Genomic DNA, 17,818 nt, shown 5'->3' with positions numbered 1-17,818 from the left:
CATCCACACACGCAACGAGGTCCGCCAAGGTATTCTTCGTGTAGAGGGCCTTGAACGCCCTGATAACCCCCTGGTCCATCGGTTGAATTAATGACATGGTGTTGGGTGGCAGGAACTCAACCTGAATGCCCTCACGCGACAGGTCAGTTGCGTGTCCACCAGCGTTATCCATAAGGAGAAGGATCTTGAATGGCAAGCCCTTCTCTAAGAGATATTGACTGACTTGCGGTATGAAACACTGGTGGAACCAGTTGGAGGTCAGCATCTTCTTAATCCATGCTTTTGGATTATGCATCCAGTACACGGGAAGGAGATTCTTATTCTTATTTTTCAAAGCGCGAGGATTTTTCGACTTGTAAATAAGCCCCGGCTTTAGCAAAAATCCAGCAGCATTGCCACACATCACGAGGGTAACACGATCCTTGAATGCTTTAAAGCCAGAGGCTTTGGCTTCTTCTTTGAATAGGAAAGTTCGCGACGGCATTCTCTTCCAAAACAAGCCGGTCTCATCCATATTAAATACTTGTTCCGGCTTGTATCCACCTTCGGCGATAATATTCTTGAACGTCTCGTTCACGTAAGTTTCAGCAGCGGCAGTGTCAGCGGAAGCAGCCTCGCTATGCAGGGAAACGCTTTTCAGGGCGAAGCGTTTCTGAAACTTTGCGAACCATCCTTTGCTGGCGGAAAAACGTTGTTTCTGACGCTGGGAATCAGTGGATGTCCCTGGTTGAGGTTCATCTACATCATCATCTTCTTCAGCATGGTTGCCATCGTCGTCTTGAGGTTCCTTTGCCGCAAAATTCTCATACAAGCTCAAAGCCTTTGTTCGGATGGTGTTCGTATCCAAGGCTATGTTCTTCTTCCGGCAGTCGGCAATCCACACTGCTAAAGCACCTTCCATGCGTACGATCGTTTTATTACGCATGGTAACGACTCGCTTCGCTGATCTGCTAAAGGTGATTGCAGCCGTCTTTCTAATGTTCGCCTCGTCCTTCTTGATATAGCGAACGGTGGATTCGTTGACTCCAAAATGGCGGGCTGCGGCCGCGTAACTTCTACCGTCTTTTAACATGTCGAGAAGCGTCACCTTCTCAGCAATCGTCATCATCCTTCGGTGGCGTTTAGGCTCACTACCAGCCTTAGTAGAAGGAGAACGCTTGGGAGGCATTGTACAGTAGGGTTTAAAAGAAAGTTCAACAAAAAGTTCAACTTAAAACAGTCACGCACTGCACAGATTAAAGTTCACGATAACTTAACCATGTCTACACAGCGATACGGCGGGAGAGAAAGTGACCGCAAAAAGATGCTGGAAGTTGGAGATGCGGGCAAAACACCTATCACAGGCTAGATTACAAAACTTGGGTTCTGATTCGTCATCTATCAGCGCTTGAACCAATCACAATCCGTCTTATATGCTACGTAGGTTACCAATTCAAAGTAAAAGGTACCCTACGTATACAGTAATGATAATAATAATAAATAATGATAATAATAATAGTAATAATAATGATAATAATAATAATAACAATAATAATTTTAATAACAACAATAATAATAATAATAATAATAATACAGTTTTACGTACGCTATTTTACGCTTGTTTTGTTGTAGGATATGTCTCTCTCTCTCTCTCTCTCTCTCTCTCTCTCTCTCTCTCTCTCTCTCTCTCTCTCTCTCTCTCTCTCGTACGCTTATTCGAGATGTGAATTTTTTAACAAAGAATATTATTGGATGCAGTACTACGTACGTATACATACAAAAGATTCATGGAAAAGATGCACATCCATTACATTTGTAGTACAGTAGTAGCCATCAGCAGCCTTACACCATTCTAATATGGTATGACTGCATCTGATTTGCGTTTCATGTTCGATTTAATTTTACTACGTACTGTATACAGTACTGAATTATCGTATGATCACATTCTCTTTTCGTGTTTTATTTCTTTCTGTACTGAATTATATGTCATATGTAATGCAATGAACAATCAGTAAGAGCAGATATTACTAATTACAGTATTAATGGAATTACAGGTAACGAAATATCGTATTTGGGGTCTTCAGATATCGCGGTATTTTCGAAATTTCCGGAAAATCCGCGATATGTTTATATATATGGGTTATGAAAAAAACCTGCGTATTGGTGAATCCGCAATGGTCGAACCGCGAAGTAGCGAGGGCTCACTGTACATCGTTTTCGATTTTATGTCTCTCATACTTAGATATTAGATGTAAAATTTAGATCAATATTGCTGCGTTTTACATAACCTCACTGTGTTCTCTCCGTCGTACAGTAAGAATGAACAAGGATTAAGAAAAACCAACTAAACCAATTTCTTTTGTATGAGATAAGAAAATACTGTACGTATGTTCTATACAGTATAAAAAATAGTACTGTTACTACATAAAATATAAATGTAAAGAAAAATACATTTTGTGTGATGACACCAATTAGATTCTTCTGTGAGACATGCAGTACAGATATGTGCATGTTTCCAGATTACAGCACTGTTGGCTTTGTTTCTTTGTTGAGTTGAACAATTGATTCATGAATGGTTAACAGTATGATATGCCTAATGCTTAATTTCTGACTGTTGAATATGATCTATATCTATACCTGTGTTAAGGTTTATATTGTACTGATTGTCTGTTAAAGAAAAAAGATACTCTTGATAAAATCCCTATATAACCTTAGAATACCTGTCTAAAATGTACGCACCTTTTAAACAGAGTGGGAGTATTTACATGTCAACTGAACAAACTAATATATAGGTAGAATATTTTTAAGACATTTCAAAATCTTAAATAATGACAAATCACCTGCTGCCACATTCTAAGGGTATAGTCAGGCATTTCAATGTCACATTATAGTTATTCACCAAAGTACTTAAAAGTCTTCATATAACCTTTTTTTCATTTTTCTCTGTAACTAATTCTCAATAAGAGATGACGGAACCCACCTTCACCAGTATGGTAATGAAGCCATCATCTAATGAAAGCCACTCTCTCAAACTTATGGCATCGTAACAATAATCATTTGGAAACTTTTAGGTGTGATTCTCGACAGCAAATTTACTTTTGGGAAACACATTAGGTCTGTGTCTTCTTCAATTGCACAAAAAATTGGCTTATTGAGAAAGTCTTTTAAGATTTTCGGTGACCAATCTATTCTGAAGAAGTGTTTTAATTCTTTCATTCTACCTTGTTTTGAGTATTGTTCTCCTGGCTGGTCTTCAGCTGCTGATTCTCATCTTAATTTGTTGGACAGAAACTTAGGTCTATTAAATTTTTTATTCCTGATCTAGATATTAATCTTAGGCACCGTCGTTCAATTAGTTCATTATGCATGTTGCATAAGATTTTTCATAACTCTGACCATCCTTTACAATCAGATCTCCCTGGACAATTCTATCCTGTTCGTAATACTAGCCAGGCAGTTAATTCTAATAGCCAGGCCTTCTCCATCATGAGGCTCAATACTACACAGTATTCTAGAAGTTTTATTCCAGCTGTTACCAAGTTGTGGAATGATCTTCCTAATCGGGTAGTTGAATCAGTAGAACTTCAAAAGTTCAAAGTTGGAGCAAATGTTTTTATGTTGACCAGGCTGACATGAGTCTTTTTATAGTTTATATATGACATATCTGTTTTTGACATTGTTAATAGTTTATATATGACATATCTATTTTGACGTTACTGTTTTTAGAAGGATTTATTGTTAATTTGTTCTCAAAATTTATCTATTTCCTTATTTCCTTTCCTCACTGGGCTATTTTTCCTTGTTGGAGCCCTTGGGCTTATAGCATCTTGATTTCCAACTAGGGTTGTAGCTTGGCTAGTAATAATAATAATAATAAACATCCGACATTTTCATGACCTAATATCCTACTATACAGAGAAGCAAATATTTTATTTATTTGGGTAACCAGCTAACTGGATCAATTCCAATGGGTATTTCATAAAAGGTTTTTTAATTATAGGATTTTAGATTTTTATATAAGTGCTAAAGATATTTTTTCATGTAGTTTACTATATATTTTTCTCACATTAGTTTGCCCTGTACCTCATTATATATGCTTCAAAGAGTAACACGAAAATTAATGCTAATGAAAACAGAATTTTACCCAAGATTTTAGCTATATAAATGCAAGAGAAAAAATAGTGTAGCTGGAGTGATGTCGACATCTCGAACTGGCAGTTTCTGTGGTACACCCAGCTGCAGTTCACTAACCACTACAATGACATCATCTAAGTCCTTCTCTGAGGCATACAATAAAGATATGTGTTTCTAGATAACAGCGCTTTTTTTTTTTTTTTTTTGTAAAACAATTGAATCGTGAATGGATAACAGTATGATAGGCTTAATGCTTAATTTGTGACTGTAATAGATGAAATGAAAATAAGCTGAAATATATTATTGAAAAAATAAATTAAGGATTAAGATGCATTAAAAGAAATTCAAGGTGATGAGTATTGGACAGCTGACCCTCCTTCGGCTAAACTTCCTACCACCTATGTATGTAGCTAGCTATTTATAAGTGTTTTGGTGTGTTGGGCATAGGTTGAAGTTTTCCTTTTGAATCATGGCAATCTTTCTTAATTTTAATTCAAGTTAATGAATCTAAGGTTCAAATTGATAGCATTTCACACTCCTTAAGCCTGTCTTGGATAAAAGGTGTCCAGCGTTATCCTTGAAAAAGGCTGCTTTGTTCAGTATGTTAATGAAAAGGCTCTATTATATAAAATTTGTAGCATTAATGTAAAGAGAGGCCAGATTTACAATGAAATGCAGTGCTTATCCCTTTGGATCAAATGGCAATCAAATGAACTGATTCCTATAAGCCAAATGCTAATCCAAGAGAAAGCCAAGTCATTGTTTGAGGACCTATGTAAAAAGTTTTTAGAAAATAAGGACTCATCATTTTCTGCACGTCATCAGTTGTTTGATAGACTTTAAAAGTTGATTTGGCTTGTACAACATTAAAGTTCAGCGAGAATTTTCTGCTGCTGATGCTGTTACTGCCAATGAATTTCCTGTGGTGTTAAAAAAAATCATCAAAGAATAAAAATTTGTCCAGTGAGGATGAAAACAGTTTATTTTTGAAGCTGCTCAGTTATTTCAAAGATGGAAACACAAATGCCAGTTTACAAGGTAACCAAAAATAAGCTAACATTAATGTTAGGAGGTAACATTACTCGTGACTTCAAACTAAAACTGCTGTTTTGTGTACTGTGTTCTTAATCCCCAAGTACCTAAAAAACATCCCAAAGTCTTCTTGTTATTTGCATGGCCAGTCTAAAGGCTTGGGTCACCATCATCTATTTTGTACCAGCACTCTAGGAATGTTGCAAGACATAAACTTACTTTTTAGATTCACTTGATCCTCAGTAATGTTCCTGAACATTCAGATGGTTTAAAAGGCTTACAATATTTATCAGGAAATATTAAATATAAGCTCTTCTTGGACTGAAGTGACCCAAACAGCAATGAATTGTATAAAGAATAAACTGTACCCTCAACTCTTTCATGATTACAAAGGTTGTATCCAAGCATTTATTATCACTGAGTGATGAACTTGAGATAGAGTTGGAAGGACATTTTGACAAAATTAATCAAGGCCCACAAGCAACCACTGACTATAGAAGACTTGTTGGAGTTGGAGGGACAACAGAAAATTGAAGAAAGTGTTCCTGATCCAGAACCAGGGAACTTCAGTCTAGAAGATATGAAGCAAGTTTTTTTTTTTATATATATATAATATATCCAAAAGTACAGTAATCTTGGAGTCCCAGGATCATTCTGTTAAGCATTTTGCAAAATCTTCGAATGGTGTTAAAGATTTGTTCATTCCATATAGGACAATTGTTGATCAGATTAGGAAGAACACTGTCCAAGAAGCTTTAAAGAGGTAAAAAAATGAAAAATTACAAAGTCTTATCTTGATCTTGACGGTGAAGAACCTCTGCAATTGTCATCAGGTATTATAGCAAAGAAACCTAGTACAAAAGCCACGTCACCACAATCACACATCTCTTCTTTGTCTGCATCTTTTCCCACTTTAATGTGGGGTTGAAGTTTCTGACCAGCTTTCTCCATCTACCTCTGTCCCACACTTCATCACCGGTTAATCCCCTTGATCAAAGGTCATCCTTGATACAGTCCATCCACCTTCGTTTTGATCTCCCTCTCCTTCTCGTTCCCTGTACCTCCATTTCCATCACCCCCTCCCAATATACTGTTCATCTCTTCTCATGATATGACCATACCACCTCAGTCTACTTTCTTGGATCTTATCTGATAGTTTTCTAACTCCTGGGGTACCCCTAATTACTTCATTCTGTTTCTTATCTCTTCTTGCCACCCCACACATCCTTCTCAACATTCTCATCTCTGCCACATCCAGTTTCTTCTCTTCTGTCTTCTTTATTGCCCACGTCTGCTCCATACATCATTGCCGGTCTCACAACGGTCCTGTGTACTTTACCTTTCAACTTAACCCCTATTTTCCTGTCACAAAGTGCTTCACGTACTTTTTTTCTATTCTTCCTTCCTGCTTGTATTCTGTGGTTTATTTCCGCCCCCAGATCACCATCCTCTGCAACTGTTGATCCTAAATACCTGAAATTTTCAACTCTTTTCAATCCCTCCTTGTAAACTAACTTCCCCATTCTCCCCATTTTTCAATCTCAAGTACTCTGTCTTTTTCCTGCTGATCTTCAATCCTCTATTTCCCATTTTTCTTCTCCACTCCTCCAGTTTCTCTTCTACTACCTCTCGCCTAGTGCTACACAGTATAACATCATCAGCAAAAACCATACACCAAGGAGACTGAACTCTAATACCTTGTATAACTACATCCATGGCCAGATTAAATAGGTAAGGGCTCAATGCAGACCCCTGATGTCCTACATTTACTGGGAAACTTTCTGTTAGGCCTATACTGCTCTTAACATTTGCTTCTGCCCTCTCATACATATCTTGGGTGATTCTTACGTATTTCTCAGGGACTCCCTTTTCTTTCATACATCTCCACAGCTCCTGACGTGGTACTCGATCATATGCCTTCTCCATGTCAATAAAGACCATATGTAATCCTTTCTGTTTCTCCCGATGTTTTTCTATCATCTGCCTCAAAGCAAATATTGCTTCTATAGTCCCTCTTCCAGGCATGAATCCAAATTGTTCCTCACCAATTGTTGTTTCATCTCTGAGTCTCTTCTCAATGATCTTCTCCCATATTTTCATTGTATGGCTTATCAACTTTATGCCTCTGTAGTTGCCACATTCCTGAATGTCTCCCTTCCCCTTATAGATGGGAATGATTAGGCTTTTTCTCCATTCCTCTGGCATCTTTTCCTGATTGAAGATTTTCTGCGTCAGGTCCCACAAGATATCTATGCCTTCCTCTCCAAGACTCTTCCATACCTCTACTGGTATATTATCCGGTCCTGCAGCTTTATTATTTTTCATCATCTTTACTTCTTGTTATACTTCTCTTCTAGTCACTCCTATGGTAACTGCCTCATTTGGGAGTCTATCTTCAAATACTGTTCTTGGGTTCTCCTCATTCAATAGTCCTTCAAAATAAGTTTCCCACCCTTTTAATTTCATTCTCTTCTGCTAGAACTATACCATTGCTATCTTTTATTTGCCTTATCTGTGTCAGGTCTTTAGATGCAGCATCTCGGGCCTTAGCAATTCGTAATATTTTCTTCTCTCCTTCTGGTGTTTCCATCTCTTTATAGACTTCATTTAATGTCTCTGCCTTTGCTACTGCTCTTTTTGCTTCATTCTTTGCCTGTTTATACTGTAGTTTTCTTTATGCTGCTCTTGTCCTAATAGATCTGCCTTCTTCTTGGCTTCTTTCTTGGTTTTTACCCGTTCTTTCACCCCATCATTCCACCACTATGATTCTTTATCATTTGGGGGTCTTCTGCCTGATGACTTTCCAAGTACTTCCTCTCCGATCCTTAGAATCACTTTACTATTCTCGGTCCACCATTCTTGTACATCCTCATGTAACCTTACTGCTTCCAGCACTCTTTCCTTAAACAAGCAGAAGAGATGCCAAGTTTAAGAAAAGTGACCCTTGTTAATTTGTTAATACAGTATTGTAATTTTCAATTCAATTTTTATAAAATGATAGCAGGTTTTAAGTACATATAGTACTTTTTCATGTATTGTGTTCTCATAACGAAAGTATACAGCACTTTATATTTCAAATTGAAACCAAATAACAATGTAGGGTGGAGTATTATTGTAATCATAGTTTTGAGTAAATAAATACTACAAGATTATATTATGAGAGGGCAATGGAAACGATATCAGTGTATGTAAGGATAATGATTACATAAGGGTTTATTAGAGTAAAAGTAAACTAATCCCAGAATGCTCTTTCTCTTGAACAGAGTTTCTTCAACTTCACTGCAATGTGGGAAGTATCTTTGACAATTGAGGGCATGCATATATTATGTTAGTTTTCCATGATTCAGATGTTCCTATTTAAAGAAAACTGTTGCAACTATACATGAGAACAAGAAATTATATGTAACAACAAATACTGAAATTTGTAATCAGTCATATAAATGAGAGTCAAAATTAGATATTTTATGTACTGTATGTTATATCCTTTAAAAAAGCTCTCATAACTTTTTGAAATGATATTTGACTGGGAGTTTAGAAAATATTGAAATTCAAGAAATGAAGGCAATTTATTAGATACTTTTTCATGGTTGAAGCTGTATAAATTTTAAGTGTGAGATTAAAAGGGGAAATATGAAATGCTGGTTTGAATTTGATAAGGGGCATTTATTTATAATAAAAAAGCCTTTGTTTAATCTTAACCTTCCAAGGCAATAATGAGACAAAAGTATGTGTAGCCAGTAATACACATCTTTATGTCAGTTCAAATTACCAGTATATGTCAGTTCCAAATATATGTTGCTCATCCTTGAATATTAAATACCAAAATAGAAAACATTTTACGCCATTTTTCCCGACCTTATGTCCGTTTCTATGTCATACAATAACAGTGAAGTTCTGCACTGTACAGTACTGTACTTCTCATAAAAGTTTATTAATGTATGCATCCAGTTCTCATAAAATGATTGTAGGTTGTAAGTACTTTTTCATTTTCAGTACATTTATAGGGATATGTAAATCACCTTATAGGTAAAAATCCGACCGTCGAAAAATTGGATTACGTCAGATCTCTTGAAACCAATTATTGACATAGGGGGTGTAGTAAAATCATTATACATATAAAGGGGACACTAAAATATTGAAATTTACTCCCAAGCAGAAACTGGTCTTATGTCTATAGAATTTATAGAATTATTTAAGTAAATCAAACTTACACATTTTTTATTTTTCAGTCCAAATACACCAGGACTGAGAACTTTGCAGCACCGAGAACATCTTGAAAAGCTCCTGAATGCTGTTTTAGAAGCAAAAAATAGTCTTCCAGAAGGTCAGAAACCTCCCATTTTAATCAAAATAGCCCCTGACCTATCAGCGGAGGATAAACAAGATATAGCCAACGTTATTCTTAGTAAAAAGGTTGGTAGCATATTGTTTTATTTTCTTGTTTTTTATTCTTAGACATCTTATTGCAGATAGTAGTTTTATGTATTTCTAGCAACATTATCTATGTGGTCTTGTTAAAGTACTTAAGAATGGTAATAATGGTTGTCAACAGCTTATGGTTAGGTTATATTGATAGTTTTGGGCTAAATATTTTTTAACAATAGAAAGAACTGTAGCCACAAAAGTACTTTGATAATGAATTTGTTTGCAGATATGCTATGGAGCATTTGTTAAATTACATTAAAAGTAACATATTTATTGAATTATAGTGTACCATTTTTAAGAATGGAAAACTGTTTGCTTGTGGTTAAGAAGAAATAATTTTATAATGGCTTCTATGGATCACTAGGACATATTTGTCTGCTGATAGTGACTGTATTCCCTTTTAAGAAGTAAAGATAGGGGGAAAATTACTTTACACATGTAGATGCTGCCAGGTAGGAATCAGAAGATTTTAAAAATATTCAGAGTTCCGTGTAGTACTTAAATAAAGTTTCAAGTATTCGCGATTAGGACTGCTGCACGCAGCCAGATATTTTCAAACTGCCCTCGCTCTCTGCACATGGGTTTTGCTCCATTTCCCTCTGCATAATGCAGTGATGAAAAACAAATAAATACACATGACAACTTAATAGCTAACACATAAACTATTCACTGGTAATGAAAATTATTTAAAGAGACTCATACATACAGTATGTTTAAGTAATATTTGATATGTACAGTAATGTAAAATGCATGAGGAATATAGTTTTAAATATTAAACTTAGCCGGTGAATATATATATAGCTTACGTCTCCGACGGTCGACAGATTCCAAAAACTCGCGAGCGATCGCCATGAAGGCTGCCGGGTGTGCCCACCAGCGCCGACTATCGGCCAGATACCGCATATACTTCTCAACCAATTCAGTTCTTCTCTGTCGGTGGTAGTGACAGCATTGGTTCCGCTCGCGCTTAACCTCAAGTTTCTACTGATTGGTGAAGTACTTGTTCATGGTTTTATGGCTTTTGCCGTGTTGGATTATTCTCTAACAATACGATCTTCAAAAGAAATTCTTTTGAAAGGAGAGAAATTTTTTTTTTTTTTCCTTGCTTTTTTAATCTCTCTCTGGATTATCCATAGTTAAAAGATGGCCGACCCTTCCCTCAGTGTACGGAAGTGTGTTAAAGGCTTTTAGTAATTATTTTATCACTTTATAAATTATTGTTGATATTTATTGATTTACCTCTATATATTTTATATCTCATCCGCCTTTTTTAGGCCTTTTCGATTCGCTTTCCATTTATACTAAACACTGAGATAAGTTTTATATTTTTGTTTATAAGCGACCTATGCCTATTCTTTGTAGACGGTACTGACTTGGAAAACGAAGTTAAACAACGTTGAGCCCATTCAACTTTTATATTTGTTTAGATTGAGATGAATATTTTTAGAAAATGTTTTAAGAAATTTATTCTTTGAATAGTCTTCGTGCTGTTTTCAAAGATGAACTAACGTTTGGTCTATTTATGCTACGCAGTTTGCACTCTATCGTTACGATAGAGAAAGAGAATCACGGTTTCACTTTGCAGAAAGAGTAAATCGATTTTGACGTTTTGTTCATTCTTCTTACAAACTGAAGTTTTTTAAATACTAATTTAAAGGAACATGTTAATTTTATATTTCTTAGTCCTTTTAGTATTTTCCTTTAGTCAAATAACCTTTTTGGGCTCAAGCCATGGCGTCCTGAAGGAAGGTTCCTTTTTGGTAGCTTCCTTGGGTAAATAACTACTAAGATATTCCCAGAGAATTTAACCACAGGTTATCACAGAATTCTAACTTCTGGAGCGAGTATCCTAAAGGTTTCCCTTTTAAGACATCGTATATCAACAGGGGACGCATGTATTAACGCGCCACATAGCTATCTACACCCCGAACAGAGTTAATGCTTCGGTGTGTAAAGGCGGAGAATAGCTGGGAGCCGTTCCATAGCTAATCTCATCCGTGGCTACTTTTGGTACTCGAGACGTAAACAAACGGGCGCCATTGCTTAAATGACGTCACGTCCGTCTTCATCCTTTGTACAGTAGCTCGCCTTACTTAGACGGATTTTCCCTGTGCTATCTTTATCGCCTTGCATCTTTATCATGTCGCTACCTTCGGCCTCACCTTCTTCTGGAAAGTTGAGTACAAGGTTCCAGTATTGTTTAGTTAAGCTCTGACCGTAAAGTAAATATTACTTTTCGAGATAATTGTTGTTTTGTGGCAGAGCTGTGCCTCTACCGGACCCGCCATTTTATGGCGTCGTTGTTGTTCTGCATGCCTTATTTAGTTAGCCACAACAACGCTTCCGGCCTTATTTACTAATCGATAACATTAGTTTATTTAGTCTTCATAGCTAGGAACTTTTAAATCGTGTTTTGACGCTTTTTACCGGTCATCGATTGACCCCATACCAGTTGGCTACTATAGCCCCCAGGCCAGAGCGCCTATATATTAGTGTTCATGCATGATTTTATCAGTGATCCTAGGATTACTTATGAAGATAGTGGCATTATTTTACAATACTATTGACTGTGATGCAAGTGTTTTCGCCTTCAGGGACCATATAGGGGATAGGTTAGTTAGTGTGCCTTCCTAACCTAACCTACATGTAGGACCCCTATATGCTTCCTTCATCCCCCTGCCCTTGGGCATTCCCTCTGTGTAGCCTTGCTCCCCTTACCACGTAAGGGGATCAAGCTCTTACCAGAGTATGTCCTCCCTAAGGGAATGAACCCCCCTTAGGGTTGCGCCTGAGAGTGAGGAACGGCTAGTCTTTCCTCTATTGCTAGGACTAAGTCTACGACTGTCCTGCGATAGCGATATGTCTTCTATCCTTCCTAGTTCAGGACGTTCATCCCTGCTCTAGGTTAGGTTTTGGAAGGGTCATTCTGTTCCTTGCTGAACTGTACCCATGCACCGTTTCAGTCAGGCTGCCTTACCTTAGGTTAGGGAGTGTCCTCCCTTCCTTAGTGGCCGCTCTGGTACAGAACCCCTTCCATGGAAGACTCTTCTCTTCTCCCCTCCCCACCTATCTCTTGTATAGCCTAGCTTATACTTAGGTTAGTCTATACCCATCTGTCCCCTGTCCTACAACTCCTCCTTAGGGTGGAGTGATAGGGCTACCTTGAGCTTCTGTGTACAGTCCGCTCTGGTACATATACCCTTCATAGTGTCCTATGGGGTTAGCCACTGGATGTGTTCTGTATACAGGAGTCTCCCCCTCTTTGGGTGTCCCCTAGCCCTCCCTTGAGCTACCCTAGCTCCCGGTCCCCTGCGGCCCCTGCTTCTGGGTGATAGAGCCAGCCTCTATCATGGGTACACCCTCTCAGGGGGGGATGTCTGGGAGTCCATGGCTGGACTCCTTACATCCCTCCCTCTGTCTCTTTCACTATCTGGGTGCCGGTCCCTTGCCGCCTCCACTGTCGGTGATACCCACCTCCTACCTTGGTGACTCACCCCATACCCCCATGGCCGCCAGTCCTCTGTGTGCCGGGGGACTGCCGCCTGCCGCCGGCTTCCAGCCGATGGCTCTCCCCCTTCCTCATAGCTTGGCCGTCCGCCCGCCGGCCGGCCCCCGGAGTGCCGGCATCCACTGCCGGCAACCCGGTTCTGCTATAACCATCCTTGTTCCTGTCACCAATCTGGCATCCTCCGGCTGCCGGAGCCGCCGCTGCCTCTGCCGGCGTGCCGCCACCCTGGTATTACTCTTGACTTATATTGTCTGTCCTAATGCCAGAAACTCTGCTGGAGCGGCCTCCGGCGTGCCGGAGGTCTGCCGGAACCTTCCGGAGGCGTCAAGACGACTTGCACCCCCTTCTACTAGCTATCATCTGATACTGATAGCCCTACACTGCAACCAGATGGCCTGTTTACGTTAATGGATCAGTACCTTGGCACTGTTCTACTGGTAATCATGCTGTCTTTTTGCATTCTTCAGATTTCCAGCATGCTGCGTGTATCTTAGCGCGGCTGGTTGCCGGAAGCAGTTACCCTTGGGGATCCTTTAGCCCCCTAATTTGGGACTGAGTGGCCTCAGTCCCAAACTTATCCTTGGCAATTCCCATGGAATTCCATTGCCCTATGGACTTCTACTGGAATTCTATCCTGCGCCTTCGGCCACCTCGGATTATCCAAGGATGAAGCTTACGGTAACCAGCCGGGCGGGATGCACGGAGTATGTTTCTTTACTATCTCAATCCTCTGTGCATCACACCCTTTATCAAGTTAAAATTAATGATTAATATTAACTTAGCTTAAGAGCCATTCTTATGACTCCCCCCCATACTCATTTTCTCTTTCTTCCACAGGAGGAGCAGATGAAGTGTGACTTCGACTTCTGCGCTGTGAAACGCCCGCACTTCTACGGGCATACGGCTTGCAGGACTCACGCCCCTTGTGCTAACAAGAAAGGGGATTTGAAATTCTGGGACCCGCTGAACTGTACGGTCTGCCAGGCTCACCTAGTTGATGCCTTCCATAACCCTCCCTCAGCGGAGGTCAGGGACACTTCTCGGGAGAAGCTACGCAAGTGGGTGCGTGGCTTCCAGAAGAATGCCACCGGACCGTACCTGGCCACTGAAGAATTGAGGTCACTTCTGTTCCCAAAGGCCTCCCCTGATTCTGTGGTGCCCAAGGATTTGATCCCCACTGTCCAAATTACGGTGGAACCAGATGTAGTCATGGCCCAGTCCATGCACGAGTGCCGCCTGGATTCCGAAGATGATGAACACATGTCGGATATTTCGGAGGACACGGAGAAGACCCTTATGGCTCAAGGTGCTGAAGATGATGAGGACCAGGTGGAATACACCGAGTCGGAGCAAGAGGTCGCTCCTCCTTCCATCACCGCCCCTACTCCTACACCGACGGAAGTGTCTCTCCCGTCTACCTCCACTACCCCGGAACCCATGCCATCCACTCAAGAGATGCTCCGGATGATCAAAGCCATCATGGACGACAGGCTGAAGGAAAATCAGGAGTTCATCAGGTCCATGATAGGATCCAAAGAACCGAAGAAGATCTCGGTTAAGGATCTCCCCGCTTGCTCACATGCCAACCCATGGAGGTATGCTGAGCATATGGTTATCGCGACCGGCAGGATCTTCGTCAGCGACAAGATCGGCACGGTCCCCCTGGAAGACGTGGAGTTCTTCCCAAACTTCGAGGCCTACCCGGACTGTTACGTCCGGCTTCGCTCTGAACCTGCCTCTAAAGAAGAGACCGAACCAAAAGAGGAGATAGTGTTTGATCTCGCGAAGGCCCAGGCTATGCTAGCCAACACGTTTAAAAGTAGGGGTTTTACCTGCTCTAAGCTTCCGGCCCTGAGCAAGAAGCACCCTACCTACGTCGCACCCGAGGATGCAGTCCTTCCATTCATGGAAAAGGCCTTCGCTGCGTGCCTCAAGGCTGTGGAAGAGGGAAAAGCCTGCCCTGCACTGGAGGAGTGCAGACCCTTCTCCATAGTGACTCCCCCCGACGCTCGACACTGGAAGGACATCCAGCATACTTTCGTGGTGGGAAAGCTAGATCCTGACGTCGCCGGACGTCAGTTTAATGAAGACCTCCCGAAACTCAACGATCACCTCCTTCGTCGGGAACAAGATACGAAGGAGAGGCTCGCAGCATCCATGTCCCACCAGGTCCAACTGGACATCATGGCCTGTGACACCAGAGTACCAGACCACTACATGGTACTTGCCAAATCCCACATGGCAACCCTGGTGAAGGATATGTACCACTTCATGAAGGCTCGGAGAGCCTGTCGTGAATTCGTGTTCGCAGGTGCCACTGTGAAACATGAACCCCGGAGGCTGATTTCCTCCAACATCTGGGGTAAACACCTCTTTCCTTCTGACCTTGGGAAGGAGATCACCGACAAAGCCGCCACGGAGAATAGGAACCTTCTCCACAAGTGGGGCATGTCAAAAAAGAGGAAATCCTCTCAGGACGACGGACCTCAACCTAAGAGGAAATCTTCCAAACAGAAACCCCAGCAACGTCAACCAAGACGTCAGTTTCCGGGACCCGCTACCTCCTAAGTGGCAGCTCAGCCACAGCAGACCTTTCAGCTGGTCACCCAACCGGTCTTGTCACAGTCACCGGTTTTCACCTCTGCTTTCGAGCAACAGACGACTACCTTTCGTCCCAAAGGTAGAGGCTCAAGCAGAGGTGCAGGCAGAGACGCGTCTCGCCGTCCCTCCAGAGGCAGAGGAGGAAAGGGAGCTAGCGGCCGAGGCAGTAAGCCCTCGGGACACCAGAAGCAATGAAGTGCTTCCGGTGGGAGGAAGACTCCGCCAATTCCAGGATCGTTGGACCTTCGATCCCTGGGCACACAGCATCGTCAAGAAGGGTCTAGGCTGGAGTTGGACTCAACCACCCCCAACCTTCCAGCAATTCTTCCAACAATCAACCCCCCTTCTGGAAGAATATGTCCTAGATCTCTTGAACAAGAAGGTGATAAGGAAGGTAAAGTCCACCAGGTTCCAAGGGAGACTGTTTTGTGTCCCCAAGAAAGACTCCGACAAACTCAGAGTCATTCTGGACTTATCCCCCCTCAACAAGTTCATAGCGAACGACAAGTTCAAGATGCTGACTCTTCAACAGATAAGGACCCTTCTGCCTCGAGGTTCTTACACGGTCTCCATAGACCTGGCGGATGCCTACTGGCACGTTCCAATGAACCATCACGCTTCCTCCTACCTAGGATTTTGACTCCAAAGGAAAAGCTACGCCTTCAGGGCCATGCCCTTCGGCCTCAATGTGGCCCCTCGGATCTTCACAAAGCTGGCGGACGCCATAGTACAACAGCTCCGCCTCCGAGACGTCCAGGTGATGGCCTACCTCGACGATTGGCTAGTCTGGGCTCCATCGCCCGAGGATTGTGTAAAATCCTGCAGCAAAGTCACCCAGTACCTAGAACACCTGGGATTCAAGATAAACGTGAAGAAATCTCGCCTCTCTCCAGCTCAGAAGTTCCAATGGTTAGGAATCCAATGGAACCTTCAGTCACACCGCCTTTCCATTCCCCAGAAGAAAAGGAAGGAAATAGCAGGGTCTGTCAAGCGACTGCTGAAATCCAAGCGGATCTCAAGACGCCAGCAGGAACGAGTTCTAGGCTCTCTACAGTTCGCCTCAGTAACAAACCCAGTGCTTCGTGCACAGCTAAAGGATGCCGCGGGAGTCTGGAGACGTTCTGCATCCATCGCTCGAAGAGACCTCAAGAGACGGCTCCCAAACAGACTTCGACTTCTCCTCAAGCCGTGGTCGGAAGCAAAGGCCCTGAGAAGGTCCATTCCTCTTCAACACCCACCTCCATCACTCAACATCCACACGGACGCTTCGCTGGAGGGTTGGGGAGGTCACTCCCACCAAAAACAGGCTCAAGGCACATGGTCTCCCCTGTTCAAGACGTTTCACATCAACATCTTGGAGGCCATGGCGGTCCTTCTAACTCTGAAGAAACTCTCCCCGCCTCCCTCGATCCATATTCGTCTAACTCTAGACAACTCGGTGGTAGTTCGATGTCTCAATCGCCAAGGCTCAAGATCGCCCCAGATAAATCAGGTGCTTCTCCCAATCTTCCGTCTGGCAGAGAAGAAGAAATGGCACCTGTCTGCAGTTCACCTACAAGGATTCCGCAACGTGACAGCGGATGCTCTATCTCGGACAAACCCGATAGAGTCGGAATGGTCTCTAGACGCAAGATCATTCTCCTTCATCTCTCACCAAGTCCCAGAACTTCAGATAGATCTCTTCGCAACGAGCGACAACAATCAACTTCCTCGGTACGTGGCCCCGTACGAGGACCCCAAGGCAGAAGCAGTGGATGCCATGTCACTGGACTGAAACAGATGGTCCAAGATCTACCTGTTCCCTCCCACCAACCTTCTGCTGAAAGTCCTCTCCAAGCTGAGAACCTTCAAAGGGACAGCGGCCCTAGTGGCTCCCAAGTGGCCCCGGAGCAACTGGTACCCCCCTGGTCCTGGAGCTGCAGCCCAAGCTGATCCCTCTCCCGGGCCCAGTTCTCTCCCAACAAGTACAGAAGTCGACTGTCTTCGCTTCATCAACGAAAATCAAGGACCTTCATCTCATGATTTTCTCTCCCTAGCCGCAAAGAAGAGGTTTGGGATCTCGAAGAAAAGTCTAGACTTCCTCGAGGAATACAAGACCGAATCCACAAGACGGCAATACGAATCATCTTGGAGAAAATG

At 41.9% G+C, this 17,818-nt stretch overlaps 1 protein-coding gene across 1 annotated transcript in view; it reads left to right on the top strand.

Moving 5' to 3' along the window:
• LOC137657574 (dihydroorotate dehydrogenase (quinone), mitochondrial-like) overlaps nt 1-17,818 on the top strand; it is a 207,377-nt gene that overhangs the window by 130,678 nt on the left and 58,881 nt on the right. The window contains exon 5 of the mRNA XM_068391908.1: nt 9,375-9,558. Coding sequence (XP_068248009.1) covers nt 9,375-9,558 — 184 coding nt within the window. The remainder of the gene's footprint in view (nt 1-9,374; nt 9,559-17,818) is intronic.

Source organism: Palaemon carinicauda, chromosome 18 (assembly GCF_036898095.1).
Source record: "Palaemon carinicauda isolate YSFRI2023 chromosome 18, ASM3689809v2, whole genome shotgun sequence".
In the NCBI taxonomy this organism is placed as follows: Eukaryota; Metazoa; Arthropoda; class Malacostraca; order Decapoda; family Palaemonidae; genus Palaemon; species Palaemon carinicauda.
This window is presented reverse-complemented; position numbering and strand designations above follow the sequence as displayed.